Source organism: Nicrophorus vespilloides, unplaced genomic scaffold (genome assembly GCF_001412225.1).
Source record: "Nicrophorus vespilloides isolate i.1.1-1 unplaced genomic scaffold, Nicve_v1.0, whole genome shotgun sequence".
Taxonomy (NCBI): Eukaryota; Metazoa; Arthropoda; class Insecta; order Coleoptera; family Silphidae; genus Nicrophorus; species Nicrophorus vespilloides.
The window spans coordinates 129,820-150,644 of NW_017098574.1; the positions used below are offsets into that span (position 1 = coordinate 129,820).

At 30.4% G+C, this 20,825-nt stretch overlaps 2 protein-coding genes across 4 annotated transcripts in view; one reads left to right on the forward strand and one right to left on the reverse strand.

Annotated features, from left to right (window-relative positions):
- The window catches only part of LOC108562792 (protein fem-1 homolog CG6966), a 66,936-nt gene extending 63,769 nt beyond the window's left edge, over nucleotides 1-3,167 (reverse strand). The window contains exon 1 of the mRNA XM_017921231.1: nucleotides 2,920-3,167. Coding sequence (XP_017776720.1) covers nucleotides 2,920-2,979 — 60 coding nt within the window. The 5' untranslated portion in view covers nucleotides 2,980-3,167. The remainder of the gene's footprint in view (nucleotides 1-2,919) is intronic.
- Nucleotides 3,168-3,435: 268 nt separating this feature from the next.
- The window catches only part of LOC108562790 (protein groucho-like), a 114,006-nt gene continuing 96,616 nt past the window's right edge, over nucleotides 3,436-20,825 (forward strand). For 2 of the 3 annotated variants that reach the window (XM_017921227.1, XM_017921229.1), the window contains exon 1: nucleotides 3,436-4,007. In XM_017921227.1, coding sequence (XP_017776716.1) covers nucleotides 3,972-4,007 — 36 coding nt within the window. In that variant the 5' untranslated portion in view covers nucleotides 3,436-3,971. The remainder of the gene's footprint in view (nucleotides 4,008-20,825) is intronic. The other variant, XM_017921228.1, reaches the window with a different exon arrangement.

Consider the following 20,825-nt stretch of genomic DNA (forward strand, 5'->3'; position numbering starts at 1 on the left):
GCAGTATCAGTATCATAATCTCTATATTATCAAAATCCTGACATTGTCAAAATTGCAACAGTATCAAAATAACGACATTTTCAAAATGCCAACAGTATCAAAATCCCGACAGTATATTGTACTATTTGATATAGATGTAAAAGAAATATTTTTGAAAAATGAGTTATTACATACTATGTGAATATAAAGAACATAGGCGTAGATATAAAACACGGTTCAGATAAAACACTGGTTTTACTCTAAACAATAGAATATCGATGATCTTTTCAGGTACAATTAATATCATTATAACATTACTTGTACCAATTGTTTAGATACAATTATCATAATATAAAATTTGAGATAAGTAAAAGTGTATACTAATTACAATTAAGTTTTGTAATAAAATAGGTGAATAATTGATTATTTTTGTATATTTCTAAGTATAAAGCACGATTGACTATCATTTTTCATGCATATTCATGCTACGTTTGTAGGTAGCTTTCTTTCTTAACCGATAGATAACTGCTAATTGACCTTCTTCGAGTTGCATTGTATGCATTTGTGTTACTACTACTAGAAAATCGTGTCTGATCTAGATAGAGCAAATATGATCTCCATTCTACTAAACCTTAAATAGTCAATGACATGGATCAGACTAATCTACTATTATTATTATAAATAAATGAAATAGAATGAATTCCTCTTGGATCAAAAACATAAATATTTATTCACTAACGGTGATATTATTTTATTATCACCGTTAAATTATCGAGTATTAGATAAACGAGAAAAACATTATATTTGTTAGTGACAACAAATATTTTATTATCTGTTCGATAATAAAACAAATTTAATGATATTTTGAATCTAACAAATACAATAAAAAATAAACAAATAAAATTCTACTTTGTATTAACAACGGTGAATTTATTGGGTTAGGTTATGGGAACGAGTTTGGAAATCGTGAAGGAAACCTAGTATTATTCCATATTGAAGCCATTGTGTCTCCATTGTGGTTTATAAATAAACCAAAATGATTAGCTTGCGGTGTAGATTATCGTGTCGCCAAATTATTACGTTCATCGCGTGGAGCAAGAAAACTTCCACACTTTGTATTTACGTTCGTTATGTTTTCGCTTGGACCTTGGCTATTTAATGAATGACCTGTTTCGTTTTTGTTTCGTGTGTTTGTAGTTTGCTCGTACTGTAACTTAACATGCTCATAAAATAATTGAAGCCAATTAAGTATAATTTATGGACTAAAAAACCGTGTACTGAATAACAAATTTAGATCATTTAGGAATATTTACCTGTTTTCAACAATTAGTTACTTGTGGTAATACATAAATATTTAAAGAAATTTTAAGTGAAACATCTTTTCTGAATATCCTAAATTTTATATAACGAGAGATAATGGTAAAATTGAAAATTTAACTAAAAAAATTAACAAATTTCGGTACTGTTTAGAATCTAGATTCTAATCGTTGAAAGTATTCCAGATATGTAAAATCTTAAGATTACTAAAATTTATAAGATCAAGATTTCAATACAAAAAAAAATGTAAAAGATAATTAGTTCTAACTAGATAACATAAATGTAAATAGAAATAATAAAATTAATTGGGATTTGAACCTAAATATATCTAGCAAATTTAGATTCTATGTAGATAATTGCAAAATAATGAATATTCAAGCTCTGATCTTAATTAAGAGACAGTTAAATCAATTGTAATTATTTTCTTAATAAATGTAATGTACAGCTTTTACCATAAACATAAATGTGGGTGTTTGGCCTTTAAACAGCAATAACTTTCTGAGCAACTTTCTCATATAACGAGTGTATAGTAATCGAAGAAACTCACTTTGAACTTCAGCATTGTATACCTTACATAGGCATAAGTTTTCAATTAATAGAAAATTCTGTAATAAATAATTTTATTTGCAAAAGAAATTTTACAAAGAAAAAAAAATATACATAAACATTTATTTTAAATTTGACTTCAATACATATTTTATATTATTATTTTTAATTATTTTTTGACCTTAATTTGACAAATTGAAAATGTTAGATTTGCTAAATTATTTAAGCTAAAAGAAGTTATAGTTTTTGTCCTGTACTAAATTATGTAGTTTTTCTTTATAGATTTCAATAGATGTTGCAATTATTGTCAATAAAAAAGAAACATTTTAAATTAATTAATCAAAGTAAATCTTTAATCATAAATAAAATGTGCAATGTAATGAGTATAAGAATGTAGTTGAATCTATATTCAAATTCTTCATCAATAAAACATTTTCGAGTTGTCAACTTGCGAGATTAACGTCAATTTGAATTAGTATTTATATATATATTTCAAATTGTACTTTAACAATTGCAATAATTTCATGAAAAAATAGGGAATTTTTCAAATAAAAATAAGAATGTTCTTTGTACGAGGATTACATAAATAACAAATCTTGTTCTTTATTGTTTGTTTGAAGGTTATGTTTATTAGTGTAATTTGGAATGCTGTTCAAGTTTAAAGATCAGCAGCTATTGAGTTTTAAATTTAGAATATTTCTAGTTTGTCGTCCGGGCGAAATCCTGTACATTCGTTTCTTATATATATTTTTTATATCTATTCAGTATGGATAAAAACTTTACTGTGTAGATAATTAAATTATCTGCGACTTTCATGTTGACACTTTCACTGTCGCCGAGATAATAAATTAAGCAGCTGAATAAGATGATAATCTCTCCGGTGCATTGGAGAGAAGTGTTCCATATTTTACTTTATGGATTGGATAAGGAGGATTCAAAAAATAAAATAATGATTTGCGAAAAAATGGGATGTTTTTGTTCGGTTTGTAGGTGAGGATCGATTGGTTAAAATAAGGTTTTTGTTATGCACCCTACGAGCATTGTCCTTTTGGGCTAGTTCGACGATAGGTCCCTTACCTTTAGCCTATTAAGGTTGCCATCGCGCGCCGCATTGTAGACGACGCTCTTGTAATCCATGGTCTGTTTGTCCAATTGGCAAAACACCTCTCCGTGCACAGTGAGTAAACTGGTTCCTGTTTGGGAAAAACAAAGCCCGAAAACTGAGTGTGTACTCTATGGAGGCTATTACACCAACATCGCTAACAGCTACCGCTGCAGCCTGCAGCTGATGGACAACTGCGGAACGAGGAGATCTCGGTGAAGGACAACTGTTCGCGAGGCCCGGTCGAAGCTCTGTGAACGAGCGGCTAGGAAACTGTTATATGATAGATAGGTTTTGGTGGTTGTGGAGAGATGGCGCGGTATGGTTCGGACTGGTTAAATTGGTTAAGCAGTCAACGTTGACTTGAAGTGCAGCTGCCTGGTACACGGTGGGCGTGGTTAGGTCTTCGGAGGGCGCATGATTGGTTCCCCTCAGGATGACGTATGTACCAAACAACCACGTGGGTTCTGTTGGTCTCCCGCCGCCGCGGGGTTGTGCAGATGAGCCAGGACTTGGATACCGTCGTGTGTATATGTGTATTGGTGAATCGGCGCGTCGTTTCTTCGGCGTGAACAATGGATTGTGCGCGTTACAAGTGCGAATAGTTAGGTTGGCATTTTTGTGAAATTTGAATCAGAATGCGACGATCGCGGGTGCCTCACGACACGTTTGGATTACTCCGCTCCTGAAAATATATATATAGAAAGAGTGAGCACAGAAAAACCTAGGTGTTGTTGCATTCTCGTTAGTTTGAGCGCCAATTTTTTGGAGGAAGGACCGACCGTGAGTTGTGAAGGAAGCGCAGACAAGTGAATAAACATATAAAACAGTGATCAGAGAAAAACATATACGTTGTTGTTTGTTGTTATTGTTGTTAAGAAGATTGCAGTGATTAGTTGGGATTAATACGTTAAGAAAAGAGATCTTTTGGTCATCCGGGTGTGCGTACAGTGTTTTACCAAGTGGTGGTACAGTGATGTATTTACGGTGATATAAGTGAACAAGCGTGGTTTGAACAAGCCAAGCCATGTACCCGACCCCCGCCAGGCACCCATCTGCCGCGGTAAGTGGTTGTTTAAAACACCCCCATATACCTTCGACCCATCACAGTTTCAAACAACAGAAAAAGCAATCCAAAAAAGTTAATTAAAACGTAAACAACAAAATGTAAAAAATGTCATCGGCCGATATTACGTTTTCATCTCCGTCTACCTAGAACGGTTATCCTTCATCCTCAACTTCTTCTTTTTGGGTTGCTGTATGTGTGTGTGTGTTGTTCTTCTTCCCCGAAGGCCACATTTTTTCGCCTGCGTGCGGTCCCTCCTCACGCCAAGAGACCATTCCATTGAAATTGCCGCCTTCAATCCCAATCTATTATTCCAGCAACCAATCATCTTTTTTTTTCTTCTCTTTCATTTTTCACCTCTCCCCCTTCATATATTTTTATAATCGACCATTATCATTATTGACCATAAACCGTACATCTACACGTATGGAGGCTACGTGAAATACAAGCCACGACATTAACATTGTAATTACTTTATATGATTTAATAACTTCACGATAACGTCCACTGATAGCGACGAAGTTTAATCATCAATGGAATACATGAATATATACACACGTACCTACAACAAAAAAAAAAACAGGTTCCCAAAGCCAGGCAAACAAAAATCTTGCATTAATCGATTTTTATCTCTTTCTCACTTTTGGTTGAAAACTAATGTTTACTCGGAAATAACCATACAATAAAACTCACCTTGACTACAGTATTTCCGACTATTTTTGCTTCTCATTATTTACTATTGAATAAAACCTAAATGGTTCATTCAAAAGCTTATAGTCATAAAAATGTATGCATTTATTGAAAGCATAAATTAAATGCTTCTTCCTTTTATCGGCATTTCACTAATGTTTCAGCACTTACAAAAGATAAGATATTTGGATACAAGTTTTTACTGTTCCTCCTTTTTTGCTTACTTTTATATATTTACTATAGAATAAACATGCAGCGAAATATTTCATTCATATGGAGTTTATTGTGATCTAATTTATGCATTTTTTTACAATAATATAAATAATGCTCGTCTTTATTTTCACCGTCTTGTCAACATTTGTCATCTTTTATAGCCGACTTTTTACTTCCTTTCTTTTTATTTACTATTGTCTAAAACCGTATTGAATTTAAGTTTATTCATTTTCAATTACATTTTAACTAATTTATGTTTACTATTAAAGTAAAAATTCATAGAACTATAATCAAATTTAATAATTTATTTATACACAATGCACATATCCAATCTGAAGTCAATTCTTCTAACAAAAACTACAACTTTTAACGACATATTAACATAATATTTACATAAACAACTTGACAAATTAATTTATACATAAACAAACATATATTTGGAAGCTATTATTTCTTCATTAATCAAATATTTATTAGATTTTTAATTTCTATCAGTTAATTTCTTTTTTACAATTATATTTTTTTTAAATGTAAACAATGATTATTTTTGTTTAAAAAATTAATCCTTATAACAAGAAACAAATTTTATCAAAGTTTTAGCGTAATTAAGAATCATACTATATAAAAATTGTTTAAAAATAAGTATTCATCAATTTTATAATTGGTATATAAAATTATGTTGTTTTTTCATGGTCAACAATTATAAAATTATATAAATATAAATGATATAGAAATGTATTTCTTATATATTTTTTGTTTCTGTTTACTTATTTGATTACAAATTAAAATTTCAAATTCAAATAAAATTGATTTACAAGTTTAACTCAAATTTTATCAACTAGTGTTTTTATTAAATGAATAAAATTCGTTCCCATTTGATTATACAATAAAAATGTGAAGCTATAATTATAAATTATTTATATTTTATAAAGAAAAGTCGTATATATGAATTAATTGAAAAATTAATTAAAACTGTAGTTTAAAAAAATGTCAGTTGCGACGCTATAAAATTGGTAATTAGATTATTAATACCGAGTTTGAGACTCGCTTATTTTCCATTTAAAAACCCACTTCAGAAATTCGGTTGAATCACACTCAGTAATTTATATTAATGGACTAATCCAGACAAATATTTTTTTTATATCTCTCATCTTTTTTCATTACAATTTATTGCCGACAATTGTGGCTTTATTATTAGTTTTTATTAGTCTTAAATAGGATATATCATTTTGCGGTATTCATCAAAACAATAATAAGCCGTAAGAATCAAATTTTTATTATAAATAGTATTAAGAAAATTAATTGAATATATTTTCCAATTGTAAATAATAATTTTTCATGAAACGAGGTGAGGTTTATTCATTGCTTTATGTAATGTAAAATAAAAATTGAGGTTTTTTTTGTATGAAATTCACGGGTTATGGATGTAAAACGAAATGAGAGAATGGTTTGTGTGTGTGTTTGAAGAGCGTCGCTTCGAGTCGAGCGCGCATAATTTCTTTCAGCTCGAAATTCTTTGAACTGAACCAAAACTCGAACGATAATGAGAATGAAATAATGGCTCTACCTGAAATATCCCGAACTGTACTTCTTCACCTTCTCTAAAAAAAAAAGAAGAACCTTTTTCAAATGAAGGCCAGTATTGCACGCTGAAATTGCCTTTGGATCTTTGCATTTTCAAACCATCAATTTTGAAGCTGTCAATTATTAAGTAATTTTGTAGATTTGTATCATATCTAGAAATACCCGATGATCTTAATTGAATAGATTTCTTCTGAAGCTTCATATCTAATTTATACTTTGACTTTCATTAAGATCCTCAAGATTTTCTAATTTTAAATTCATCAGTTTCTATTGGTTATTAATCTAAGCATAACTTCTAAAACTAACATGAAATTATATTGATTCTTTCTTTAGAAATTATATAAATGTTTGTATTTATTTCTTAATAAATTATATAAATTTCTTATTATACCTACAACAATAAAATAAATTAAAGAATCCACTGAATCCAACATACGAAAAGATTGTTTTAACACAATTATTTGATCCACTTTGCTCGGTTCTTGCATTCGCTGAAACAGTTTTTTCTATTATTTTTCATCTATATAATGACTTTATTATATGTGCAATTACCTTACTTCTTTTTTCGCTTTCTTTCTCATTGTTTTCTTCGAGCGCCTCCGAAACTGCTTTTTATCACACGCACGATAAAGTTTTTAATTACAGGAATTTTCAGAAAAAAAAAAGATAATCACATTATATGTAGTTTTTTATGGCCAATAATGATCGCTTTTAAGGAGTAATGGCTCTTTGAAATTATACTCGTAGTTCCCGAATCACCATGCTCAAATGAACGAATTAACAAGATTTCGTGCTCTGAAAAAAAGTATGTATTATTTTTTTCTTTGTAATTTTTCTTATTGTTCAATAATTAACTCTAATTTAGTTTGAAAGACAAATTAATTTTTATCTAAGTTTTTAATTTAATAACTACACATAATTTTACTTTGAATAATCGAAAACAGCAAAACCTCGCATAGTGCGGGTAATGGATTATATAAAACCGATGTTTTTATGTACTTAGTTTATTTAGAAGTTTTCAAAGCGAATACTGTATATTTATTTAGCTTATTTCTATTGAATTGATATAATGTTGCATATGACATAAATATCTATCAAAAGTTTAGAGTAATTTTATGACATGTGACTTAAATTTCAGAGTAATTTGACTAATTTTCTAAGTTGGTACTAACTAATATTTACACATTGTCTTTCACACAGTGTAAATGCAACATTATTATAGATATACAAGATATTAACAATGTTTCAAGGTCAATAGAAATTTTGCATTGTGCTCACTTTGATTTAATCGAAAGACACGCGTTTGAAGATTGTATTGTTATACAGCAATTCGAAAGGGTTCTTCGAACAATATGTTATTATGGAAGTGTAAAATTAAGTTCGTCCTTTGAGCATATTGAATGTATATACTTTTTTTTGTTTATTCTACAGAAGAAACTCGATGTAAATCTCAGGTAGATAAAATTTTGTTGAAATCGTCTCGTGTTTCCTGTGCTGTTGTTCCGTGTGTGTTCCCCCCACGATTCTTGTGCATTTTCCTTGCCCGTTTTATTTATTTTTTATTCTTCATGCGGTGCTTTCGTGTGCACACGTACAACCCTTCCGCTTGATTTTATTATGCACATATAAATTTTATGTGTGCGCAATATCACTTAGGGCTCAGCTCTCTCTACAAATGGACGGTCGCAAAGGAATCGATTCCCCCCCGACACGCTTCCACTTTTAATGTTCTTTAATTCTTCGTACGCAGAAAGAGGAAGTTATTATTTACTATCCTTACTCTCCTTCTTCATCAGACTTAATTATTCTGATGAATGTAACTCTTACATATTTTTTTTTTGATTTTGTCGTCTCCAATTCCCTGTACGCTGCTCTGCATTCCTTTTCGAGTCTTCGCGTTCTTGTTGACTTCGAAACGTCCTTTTGGGATTATTTCCTTCTAGAGCAGGTTGTTTGGCAAATAAATTCTTACCTAGTTCAGGTAGCTGAAATTCAACCTTCAGCTGCCACACGATACTACGAATTTTCTCTTTCTGAAACGAGAAGAAAAGAAGTACGTGGGAGAAGGCCTTTTGTTGGACTCTTGTCTACCTAAAATAGTTCACAGAATGATGAAAAAAAAGGAAGATACAATAGCTTTAACAAGTGTTTCCTAACCAAAGAAACTTTCAACAAACATTTCATGGTATTGACAATCTTCACATTTACATTTTCAATATTACGAACGAAATATTAAAATCGTAATGGAAAAACTTTTCATTAAGAGAAGACAAGTAGTCCAAGACGACGTAAAGCGGGGTTTATAATATGAAGTAGCAGGCTCATCAAGCATAGTAGTAAATAATTTAGTTTTAGTTACATAATGCTACAACTACACTATATGAGTCATACAGTATAAAGATGTGACATTATTTGATTGACGTTAAACATTTTAGAATATTCAGAGCGCGTTGCACGTTGCAAATAAAAACGACGTAAAGCGGGGTTAGGGTGTACTAACGACAATTGCGCTATATGTACTTAGTAGTTGACAGTAATTTAAGTTTCATAACACGCATAGTGTGACAATATGACATATATTTATGACTGGCAGTTCCAACTTACAACGCCATCTTCCATTTGATTCTAGAAACATTTAAAAATAGAATCCATTACCAGAAGAAACATATTATATATGTTCTTATTGCGCGATACCTGCAAAGCTAGTTAGATTATTATGTGGCAGTTACCGTTTAAGGCACGCTGCGGAGTTAATTAAATTCGTTTTATTGTAATTAAAAACCGGAGAGGAGTTCTTAAGCGGTCGGACGGCACCGCTCCCTTTTGGCGTTAACACTTTCGGATATCCGGGCGGCCGACTTCACGATAATTAATTTCGGGTACGTTTTCGGCATTGGATTTCCTTTGTTCTTCCGTAATTGCATTCGTTTTTCTTCTCTTTTACATTTTAGTTCACAGAAGGTCTACGATCTTCCCTTCAGTACACAAATAAAAACAAAAGCAAGACCAAATACATTAATGGAATTAAAGATCACTTTCTTGCGTTTCCAAGATTATAATGAATTTCGTTATTCACTGTTGTGAACATTTCTTTTTTTAACGTAATAAAATTGAAATATAAATGTTGAATTTTTCCTTGTGTAATTTATGTATTTTTTCAATTATATAAATAATTAATAAGTCTTGATAATACGTTAACCAATTCCGGACTAATTGAGGAACTAAATAAAATTTAAAAAAACTCACAAAAAGAAACTTGATTGTGTAATGGGAAAAAAAGATCATTGTCATCAGGACTGATCGAAGCGGGTCTATGATATTGCTGTACTTAGTTTGAAATAAGGAATAATTGAACAAAATATAATTATAATATAAGTTTTAAGTAGTTAAATATTTATTTCAATTTTTTAAAATAAAATTTCCTTCATTTATGTGATTTATAAAGTTATTTTTTTGGTATTTGCTTGAAAATGTATACAAGAAGCGTAAGTACTCCAATTACGGTTGGTCCGATACTCATAAAAGACACGTGGATACATAGCTCAGTCTCAAGAACGATTTGCAGCCGACAAACAAAACAAGTACTCCAATTAGCAGACAAAGTCGCAGCTCGAGTGGAACATTTTCACAAAATATTATTTAGCGAATGAAAGAAGAAACAAAGTTTATTTTAATTCTCGATTTACTCACTTTAAAAAAGAAAGGAACCATTATTTTACTTGTCTTAATACTTATGTTACAATGCAAGAATAATATTCATCTTAAGTAATCTTATCTCTTTTTTAATTAATTTGTTTTTGCGTCTGGAAATGAGCATCTTTGTGCTTGTGCATGATTAATACCTATTAAATACGAGCCCAATCGCTTAGAAGCTTGTCATGTTCACTCACTCTCTCTCATCCTTCGAGCTCATTTCCGTTTCGTTCTGTCTGGAGATGACTGCTACTTGAAGAATAAGAAGAACGTGAGCAAGCAGCAAACAAACAAAACACAATAAGAAGTGGTTCGTCTGAAAACGCAATAACCATTAATCTAAATTGTCATCCGTATCGATTTCCTTCAATTATAACCAATAGAAGACGTTTGATGGTTGTCATGTGGTTTTATTGGTCATGATAATATTAAGTAGCCGGCATGTTTTAATGGTACGGAACACAGCGGAAAGCGCGATTGCCCGGAATCAATTAGTGATAATGAGAGGCAAAGTGGAGAGCGTTACACACGTTATCCGGAGGATTTATAAATAAACCGTAGGATTTATAAATAGACGGGTTTACATTGAGGTCCTTTGCTAGCTATAGCTAGATCGATGAGGAGTCGCGATAATGCCCCATCGCCGCCGCTAATTATCGAACTGGAAGGGCATATTCATTAAGATTCCGCTCAGACGTCGTCGTCTCGAATCCGGAAGATTAATCGTCGAAAACTGGACATTGTTGAGTGCTGCGGGATGGTGAGGAGAGGTGGGAAGAGTGTAGTTCTCTGCGTTGCGTGGGAGGACGAGGACCGCTCATTCTTCGACTTCTCTTTTTTTATTTGTTACTTTCCGACCGTACGTGGTCGCAATGTTAATTTCATTTTGTTTTAGCTTTATTGGCGGTAATTTAGAAACAAGAAAGAGATGTAGACAGAATGACACGAAGCATCAATGAATATGTCTTTGTCAGTCGTTGAATGAAATTTTCAGTCCTCGACTAACACTGTTATGGAGTTTCAACAAACACTGTTTGGGGGCCCTCAACTTACATTGTTTATGGGCCTTAAACAAACACTGTTTGGGGACCCTCAAATAACATTGTTTTGGCCCTCAACTAACACTGTTTATGGGCCCTCAACTATCATTGTTTGTTGGCTCTCGACTGAAAAAATGAACATTTGATAATTTTTTTTTTGTTAATTTTATATATTTTTTCATTAAATATTGAAAGGACTTTTTTTAATGGAATTGTGAATGAATATAACCATATTTTATTTCCTGCCCATTTTAAATTACTCATAAATTTCTGTTTTCTTTAAATTAATATAGCTATAAACTTGCAGTACAAACAAATAATTTACAAATAGAAATCAACAATGCATAAAAAACGACAAAAAGCTTCGTCTTTCTCAGGAAAGACTTATTTGAAATCCCACCATTAAGTCACTTATGAATGGAATAACGTTGGAATTGTAATGGATTTATAAAATTACCTTTTCTCTTCCTGTACATTACTTCCTTTTAATAACATTTGTAATTATATATACATTTTTTATATCTTACAGAAGACAGTTATAAATATAAGAAAAAAAAAATGATTATCATTATCATTAAGGTAATAAATAATCACTGAAATGATATTTTAATTTAAAAAAAAGTAACTTTTGTATTTAAATATTCTATACTTTAATTTTTGTTTAAAATTTGCAACTTTTTTAAATTAATTATAAAAACAAATAAATATTTACCCACATATAAAGTAACAATTAATTAATAATTCAATCAATTCATGCATTTACTGAATCGCTTCGTTGCACATTCACATAGGAAAATTTAAATTCCAAAGTGTTTCAATAAACAAGACCGAACGAAGCTTGTACTTGAGTCTAGGCAATAAAATGGATTTCTTTTTTTTTCTTCCTCCTCCGACGTTGTTGTTGTTATTGTTCATATTTAATGACGATCGTTTTCAACCTACGTTCGTTTGCAATTGACGAGGTTTCTCTGATTAATATTGAGGAGAGATTAGGTTGCAGTGCGCGCTGCAATCTCGATTACGTCTGTGCACTTAGTTGAGAGAGTTTCTGCTTCACACATGCTGCGAATAATAAATGGCAGAATCTGCATCTACATCACGAAAGAGAGGCCAGATGAGGACAAACCTTTTAAGGATATCGTGTTGCAACCGTAGCAGAAGTAATAATAACAGCAGTTGTAATCGTAACGTTGTTGATGATGATGATATTTCCGCTTTGCTGAAACTCCAATGTAAACAGATTTCTCAGAGAATTTAAAGATATATAATTTTTTTTCCTCGATGCTGATGCAATGAAAATAGTGGAATTGGCGCATTTCGGATCGCGAATCTCGGATGTTTGTTTGTACGGAAAACTGGCCTCGGCTCGTAAATTTTCACATCTTCAAAGAAAGCTTCGTGGCTCTAGTTTAAACAAACATCGAGCATGAAAAAAATATCAGCAAATGTTCAGTTTTTTCAATATTTCTGGTCTAAAAGTCTTTATTCGTAATCATCTATAAAAGTTGTTGAAATAGTGATGACTTTTGTACAATGATTCTACTTCAAATTTGAGATAAATTGGGAGAAACTTTAAGGGCTTAATTTAATATTGCTTAATAACTGCGCGACATCAATATTTTACCGACAAGTTAAGAAATAATGATATTTTTATAAAAGAAAGATCAGCTTTGTAATCAACTATAGAAGTTGTTGAAGTAATGATGACTTATGTACAATGATCTTCCTTCGAATTTGAGATAAATTGGGAGAAACTTTAAGGGCATAATTTCATATTGCTTAATAATTGCACAACATCAATATTTTCCCGACAAGTTAAGAAATAATTATATTTTTATATAAGAAAATTTTCTTTTACTTTACGATATTCTGTAATTTCAAAGCCTTCAGATTTATATGAAATCTGAGATAAATTGGGATTAGCTTTAAAGGCATAATTTAACATTAATTATGAATTGTAACTTGATAAGTTTATAGACAAGGTCAAGCGTTATATAAGAATTTTGAGATAATAACTAAAACTAGAACATAATTCGATATAATTATACATTAATGTTTTGCACTAAGTAAACTGTACTTATTTTGTGTTATTATGAAAAATAATATTGTTTTAGAATTAAGTTTGATTTAAAATGTTGCAACTTGATATTTAATATTATATACCTGAAGCCTTGGAAATAAGTATCAAAATTTAGTATTTATTGAAGATTGAAAAAGATTATTGTAGTTGAAATTTGAAAAGAATGAATAATTTACATTTTTTGTTTATGAAATCATAACTAAATTTTCTTGCAGAATGTATCGAAGTCAAGGTATTTTTGGTAGTTTATTTTCTCTTTGTACGGCCCTAGTGTCGCCGAAATAAATAACAAGGTAAAGCATGCATTTACAAAAGGAGAGGATGAAGACAAAAAAAAGTAGTCAGAGAGGATGAAGGAAACGGTGAGTTGTTGCTGGGATTCCTTTTCAGTTTCCAGTCGAATGGAAATATTGTCCTTCTCCAAGGGTGGTTCGGCCTTTCCTCTCTCTCTCTCTCTCTCACTCACACACTCACTCTATTCCTTTTTTGCATTTCTTTCCCTTTTGGAAGGTGTATTAGAATATACATAATAGTATCTCTATTCTGGAGAGTATATTTATGCATATCAAGGGATTGGAAGGTAACATCTGTTCGGGTCCGGGTGCTATGCCAATTTACCAGTGTACCGGGGGGTTGTTCTATTGTGTTCAGGGGGTGAAGCAGACTTCCCTCTCTGCAATAAGGACGAGGCGGGGTCGGATCTCGGGCTCTCCCGAAGAGGGAAGTTCGTTCCATTCGCAATTTTCGGGCCTCCTCACAATATCTCTCTCACTCTCTTGTATTTATCGAACGACCGGAATGTTATTGTTTCCTCAACCCTCCCCTCATCAAAAGTCCACTGCTCACTCGCTATTCGGTTTTTAATTAGGAATTAGTAGATGACACGATTTTGAACGGATTTTAATCTGCATAGGAGATTATTAACGGAATAGATGTACTATCACAATTATTTAAACGTATCTGATTCATTAAATACCAGTTCTCGATAATTAATTTAAAAAAAAACAAAGTTTACACATTTTCTAGTTAGAATATTATACACTATACTCAGTTATTATATATAATAATTACATAAAGTGTAATCTATTTCACTCTTTAACTATTACTAATAGATATTTTATGAAATAACTGGTTATTTTGTAAAAGCACTTGCTTCAATTGTAATGTCATAGATTAAATCTTTTTTTAGAAAGAATATTCACATATTTTACATAGTTATTTCTACAGAGTAACTAGATAAAGTATAAAATATATATTCTATGATTTAACTATCGTATTTTCAATATTTAGAAAAAAATCCAATATAATTATATTTAGTAATTATGTTCGTGACATTTGTTGATGAGAAAAGTAAATCATTACAGATCTTGTCCATCACAAGGCCCGCGGGCCACAGATGTCCCAGGATGGTTATAAATAGTAAACATCGTAAAGTTTCTAAATGTATGAGATTTGTATTATCTTTTGAGGTTCGAATATTGTACACTTTACATATATTTTCTACAGAATAACTAGGTAAAGTGTAGAATCAATTTGATTCTAATTGTAGCAGATATTCTACGAATTAACTACCGTATTTTTCGAACCTTAAGACACACTTTTTGACATAGAAAATAAAAGATAGAAGATAATACAATATGGTTTTTAAAAAAAAAATCCATAAATTTGCGTTGGACTTATGAAAAATTATCGAATTTAGCCGTAACTATACGCGTTTAGCGTATATCTATATTCACAGATGCATATGGAGTTTAGATTTACGAGTTGTGCAGAGAGAGAGCAACATGTAATTAACCCGATATATCGCATTTAATTGGCGATAACATGGCGTCAACACTGACCTGTTTGTATTAATGCGACCGACATAGAAACCTCAAACAACCTATTAATATTAAGCACAAAACAGGAAGTATCCGAAAAACGTGATGTCCTTTCTCGTTTCTCAGCAGTAAATATCTGCTCGAACGAAATAAACAACGTCGAATTGCTCACGAATATATATTTTTATATATATGTAAGCATAACAAGCGTTTGTTCACATCAATAACAACCGCTTATCACCTACAAAAAAAATAAACTTTACAACAATTAGTGCGTTGCTTTTTACTATTATTATTACTATTTTTGTTAATTACTTGCAGTTTAGCAGTCAGCAAATTGCATGTTATTAAAAAAAACATTGCAATGATGATACCGACGTTTATCTGCAATGTCGTCATTAATGAACTAACAATATTGAATATGAAAAAATGACTGCATTTTTTTAAATAACAAATTTGCGTGTTGTTGAAAATATTGCTAAAAGTGATACAGTAGACATGTGTTCTTATTTTAATTGTTCATGAAATAATTATATCATTTCTTTTAACAACCGTATTAAATATAATAATAATAATTTATTGCAATGAAAAAATTAAACATTTTCTATACAATAATAGTTATAATAATTAAACCAAAAAAAAAATCACTGCTGCAAAGGGTTATAGGTCTTTCTGCCTGTTTTGGACGAAGGACCAAGTGGTACTTCTTACACTATATTATCAGGGGTGGCCAGACTTTTTGTAGCAAAAGCCGCACCTAACCTTTTTGGTATAATTTTTTTTTTAAAATCTCAGTCATAATATAAAATATATATAATATTTGTGTTTTGTTGTGGCTCAACTAGCCACAACAGTCACAGTTTAGCCACCTCTGTATTATATACTCAGAACTATGCTCAACTCAACTCTACGTACTATTCCTCAACGTAATTTCAAATTATTCTCTTCTTCATGCTTAATTCTTCCGAGCTAAGCTATCCTCGCCAACTTCAGTGCTAACAGTGTTACCACTGAATTTAATCAGTGGTAACACTGTAAGTCGATGCACACGCACACTGTAAGTCGATGCGTTTAAAAACTGCTCTATTGAATATATTAATAAATTCTCATTATTTAATATGAAAAAGAAATATGTTAACAATTCTTATATATAGAATAATTTTTGATGTAACTACTTTGTATTTGTATATGTATTTTAATCATTTATTAAATAAATGTATTTATATATTCCTATTTTTGAAACAATCAGATTAAATATTTAAATTGTATGTTATTTGAAACTTGAAATATATTGATTCCATCTGAGTATTATTTTCAAAGTCGTCATTAGTATTTAAAAAAAATGCAATTATTGATACCCATCTGCGTATTTTCAATGTCGTTATTAATGAACAATTAATATGGAAATAATGACTGTTAAAAATAATTTGTTGATTACAAATAGTCCAATTTGCATGTTATTTATACTTAATACTATTTATCATTTTGAAACTTTAGTCGCTCATTATAGAAATAATTATATTTGTTTCTTTCGTTTTTACAATCATGTTAAATATATTTTAAAGCCCTTTTCATATCTATTTTATATATGTAATTTTATTTATAATACTTATTTAAAAAAATGCGTTACAAACTTATATAAATATTATAGAGATTCAATTATTATTTTAAAATTTATTTAATGTTAATTATATACATTTATGTAGCAAAACTTGGAACTTATTTTAAAAATAATTTAAAAACGACATATTTTTTAACATTATTTCATACATTTTGTTATTTTCATATAAGTGAATAATTCAATAATGAATTAAATCGTTTTATTTATTTATGTTCAACTTTAAATATTTGCAAAAGTTTTCATTTAAAAAAACATAATATTATTAGTTTAACAAGTATATTAAATGACTCATTTTTAATTATCATTAGTTTAATTTAAATGTATCATTGTAACATTGATGTTAATGTTATATGTAAATATGATGAGTATTCAAATAGAATAATTATTAATAATTACTTGTTTTGAACTAAACTCAAGGTTTATAGTGATATTTAAATAAATCATTTTGATCAATGGTCAATCATAAAAGTTGTAATTACACTTCAATTAATTTTCAAATTAACTCTCTGTTGCATTCACATCCTTCAATTTCAAAAAATAACTAAATAATCTATTTATTAACAAACAACTATTCTTTTCACTTAATAAATTATTCCACTACTTCTTTTAATGTGATAAAATTAACTAATTCATTTTTAAAGAAGGGAATTACGACTAATTCTACAATTATTATTAGATTTAAAGAGCAATTTTATAAGACGCCATCTCTCGAGTCAGAAAAGTAGCTTTTGACAAACATTCAGACAGAAAGTAAATTAACAAAATTTTATTTATATTGTCTTTCGTCCTTGTATTTTCATTAATTAATTAGAAAATTGAGCTCGTTAAAAAAATTAAAAGATTATAAAATTTTTCTTCATTTATTTAAGTGTAATTTTGAAATATATTCTAGTTTAAAAACGTAACAAAATGCATTTTCAATTCAATTAAATTGACCCATTTCGAAACCTAACTGTATACAAAGAGTTATGCAATTGCATCGAAATTAATCTTTAATTCGTACGTGTACAACGAGCACTCTAAACGTTCCCGATCGTAATCGAGTTTTCCTCAAATTTGTTCCCATACAATTTCATTACACGTCCACGTCTATTCCGCGTTACGTAAGCTCGGATTAGCGAGATAGGCTTGCCGCGTTGTTTTTTTTTGTTGTTGTTTGTTTGTTTTGTATATTATTCAGCACAATGAATAATTGATCACGCTGCTCGATTTATTAGAAGGCACTAAATGCTATTTGCCGACGCTAATCGATATCCCACTTACATTCACGAACCAATATTTCTTTCGAAACAAAATAAAAATTAACAAAAAAAAATATAAGAGTTTTGTAGCAATCGATGTGCATACACTGTACGACCGCTCAGACATTGAATTTCAAATTGTAATTGTATGCATTCGAACAATAGGAAACGCGTTTCAAGGCGATTTTTAATCACGGTATAATCAACATTTGCAAATGAATATGTTCGAGAATTATAGCGCAGTTTTTTTTACACACAAAAAAATATAGTTGCGAATAAAAAAATGTTTCTGCTAATTGCATGTTAACCGTAATTATTTTTCACTACAAAATTTATTAGTATAGCAAAAAAAAAATAAATGTTATAATAGCGTGAAAAGACCTATGGTCTATAGGCCTTTGTATCACTTTAATTTTGATGATTTATTGTTGCAATAAATATTATTATTATATTTGTTTCAATGATGAGCTGATTTTAATTACTGAATTTTTTTTGATGGCCCGCATTTGTAGCCATCATGTGCCATATGCGGCCCGCGGGCCATGGATTCCACAAGCCTGGTGTATAGAGTTGTACTATAGCTGTGATTTAATAGTTCTCTAACTGATCAACAAACTGCTCAGCAATTATTTCTTGACGAATATATAGTTAATGTCTTAAAATATGACTTGCTCAAACCATCTTTTAAATGTACCTTAATATATAAAAATATTAAATGTTTATAATGAAAGTACCAGGTTTTCGTATTGTTGCTTAACTTTGGATTGAAAAAGTTACGATTTTTTTTGTTTGGCGGTATTTATAGCTATCCTGGGCCACATGCGGCTCGCGGGCCATAGATTACACAAGCTTGCTTTTTAAATATGAAAAATATGACTTGATTTAAAAGATTTTGTTATTAATCTTTTAAATATACATTAATGTATAAATTTGATGTTTACAATGAAAGAACCAAGTTTTTGTATTGTTGTTTAACTTTTGGATTAAAAATATGACTTTATAATAACAAAATCTTTAAAATATATCTTAATGTATAAATCAAATGAAAGTAAAAGGTTTTCGAAATATTGGATTGAAACATTTACGATTTTTTGTTGGGCTGTATTTATAGCTATCCTGGGCCATATATTACACATCTTTACTTTCTAAATATGAAAAAATATGACTTCCTATTAACAAAATCTTCTAAATATACCTTAATGTAAGTGATTATAATGAAAGAACCAAGTTTTCGTATTGTTGCTTAACTTTGGATTAAAATGTTTACGATTTTTTGTTGGGCCAAAATTATAGCCATCCTGGGCCATATGCGGCCCGCGGGACATGGTTTCGACAAGCCTGGTGTATACAGTTGTACTATATCTGTAATGATTTACTTTACTGATCAACAAAAATATCGTGAAATAAAAGTATATTGCTGCTAATTGGACTACAACATTTATTTGTATATAAAAAAATATATAAATAAAATGAATTTAAAAATGATGAGCTGATAATTTTGGATGAATGGATTAAACCGAAAATTTTAATTAGTGTATTCAATGATCGTGTCGCGCGGATTAAAACATGTTTGGTATTATTTTAGTTCGTTTTTTTGTTTGTTGCCAGATGGAGCTGCAGTCGTTGTTTTCATTCATCAGCGTCATTTTTTATTCGTTGATACATGGTCCCAAAAAATATAATAATAATAATTTCGACACGGAAAATATAATGCACTAATGATAATGAATGAAATTATAAAAAATATATATATATATATATAAAAATATAAATATAGAGAGCTGCAACGGTTTCCTCCCTCGTAGTTTTATTTGTTCCTGCGAGCGTGGAGTTGTAATTGAACGTGGGGTTGAAAACCAAACCCTGCGCCTCGATCAACCCCTTTTCCCGAATGCAACCCTCCCGCGCCGCACAATCGATATTCAATAATGTTTCGTTTTGTATCCTGGAACAATCAAAAACCTTTCACACCTTTCTTCCTCTACCTCCCTTCTTGTTTTCGATAAAAACCCTCCACTCATTCTCGTTTAGGTCTCCTGAAAACTGGGCCAACTAATCTCGTTAAGTGTGTTCCGGTTCACTGTTTTCTTCATTGATACAAATAGCCCTTTCCTCCCCACGCTCCAACCTCCGCATTGAAACCCAAATGATTTAGGTCCATTTTTCGAAGCTCCAATTTATCATCGAATATATATCTCTCCTATTTTTCCTCACCACTTCATGAAACAACGCATCTGAAACGCACGAGATCCTCGTAAAACACTACCATTGTTTACGTAATTAATTACGGTCTTGTGATCTGTAACCCTAACGGAAACACCGTTACAAACAACTTTAGGAAAATTACTTAATACAATAAAACCGAATATTTAGTACATACATCAATACCTCTCATAGTGCAGTATTGATCAATCCAATATTGCTGTAAAATTTCAAAATAAACTAAATTTTAATTGAGTAAAACAAAGTTCAATCAAATCTGTATTTGTGCAGTTTATTTTTATGCTGTATCAAAGTCCTCGATTAGTCCGGTTTCAAATTTGATATTGATGGAACCGATTACTAGGACTATATGAGGTATTGCTGTACATTTATTAGTATTTAAATAATTCATACAAATAAATATGATGAGCTGAAATTGTGGATCAAAACTGGATACATTTTAATTTGTATTTAATAATTGTGTCACGCGGACTAATACATTCGTTTTTTGTTGCTAGATGGAGCCACTCATTGCAACCGTTGTTTTCATTAATCAACATCATTTTTGTTGATACATGGTCTCAAAAATAGTTACTAAATATAATTATAATCATTTTATGATTACTTGTAT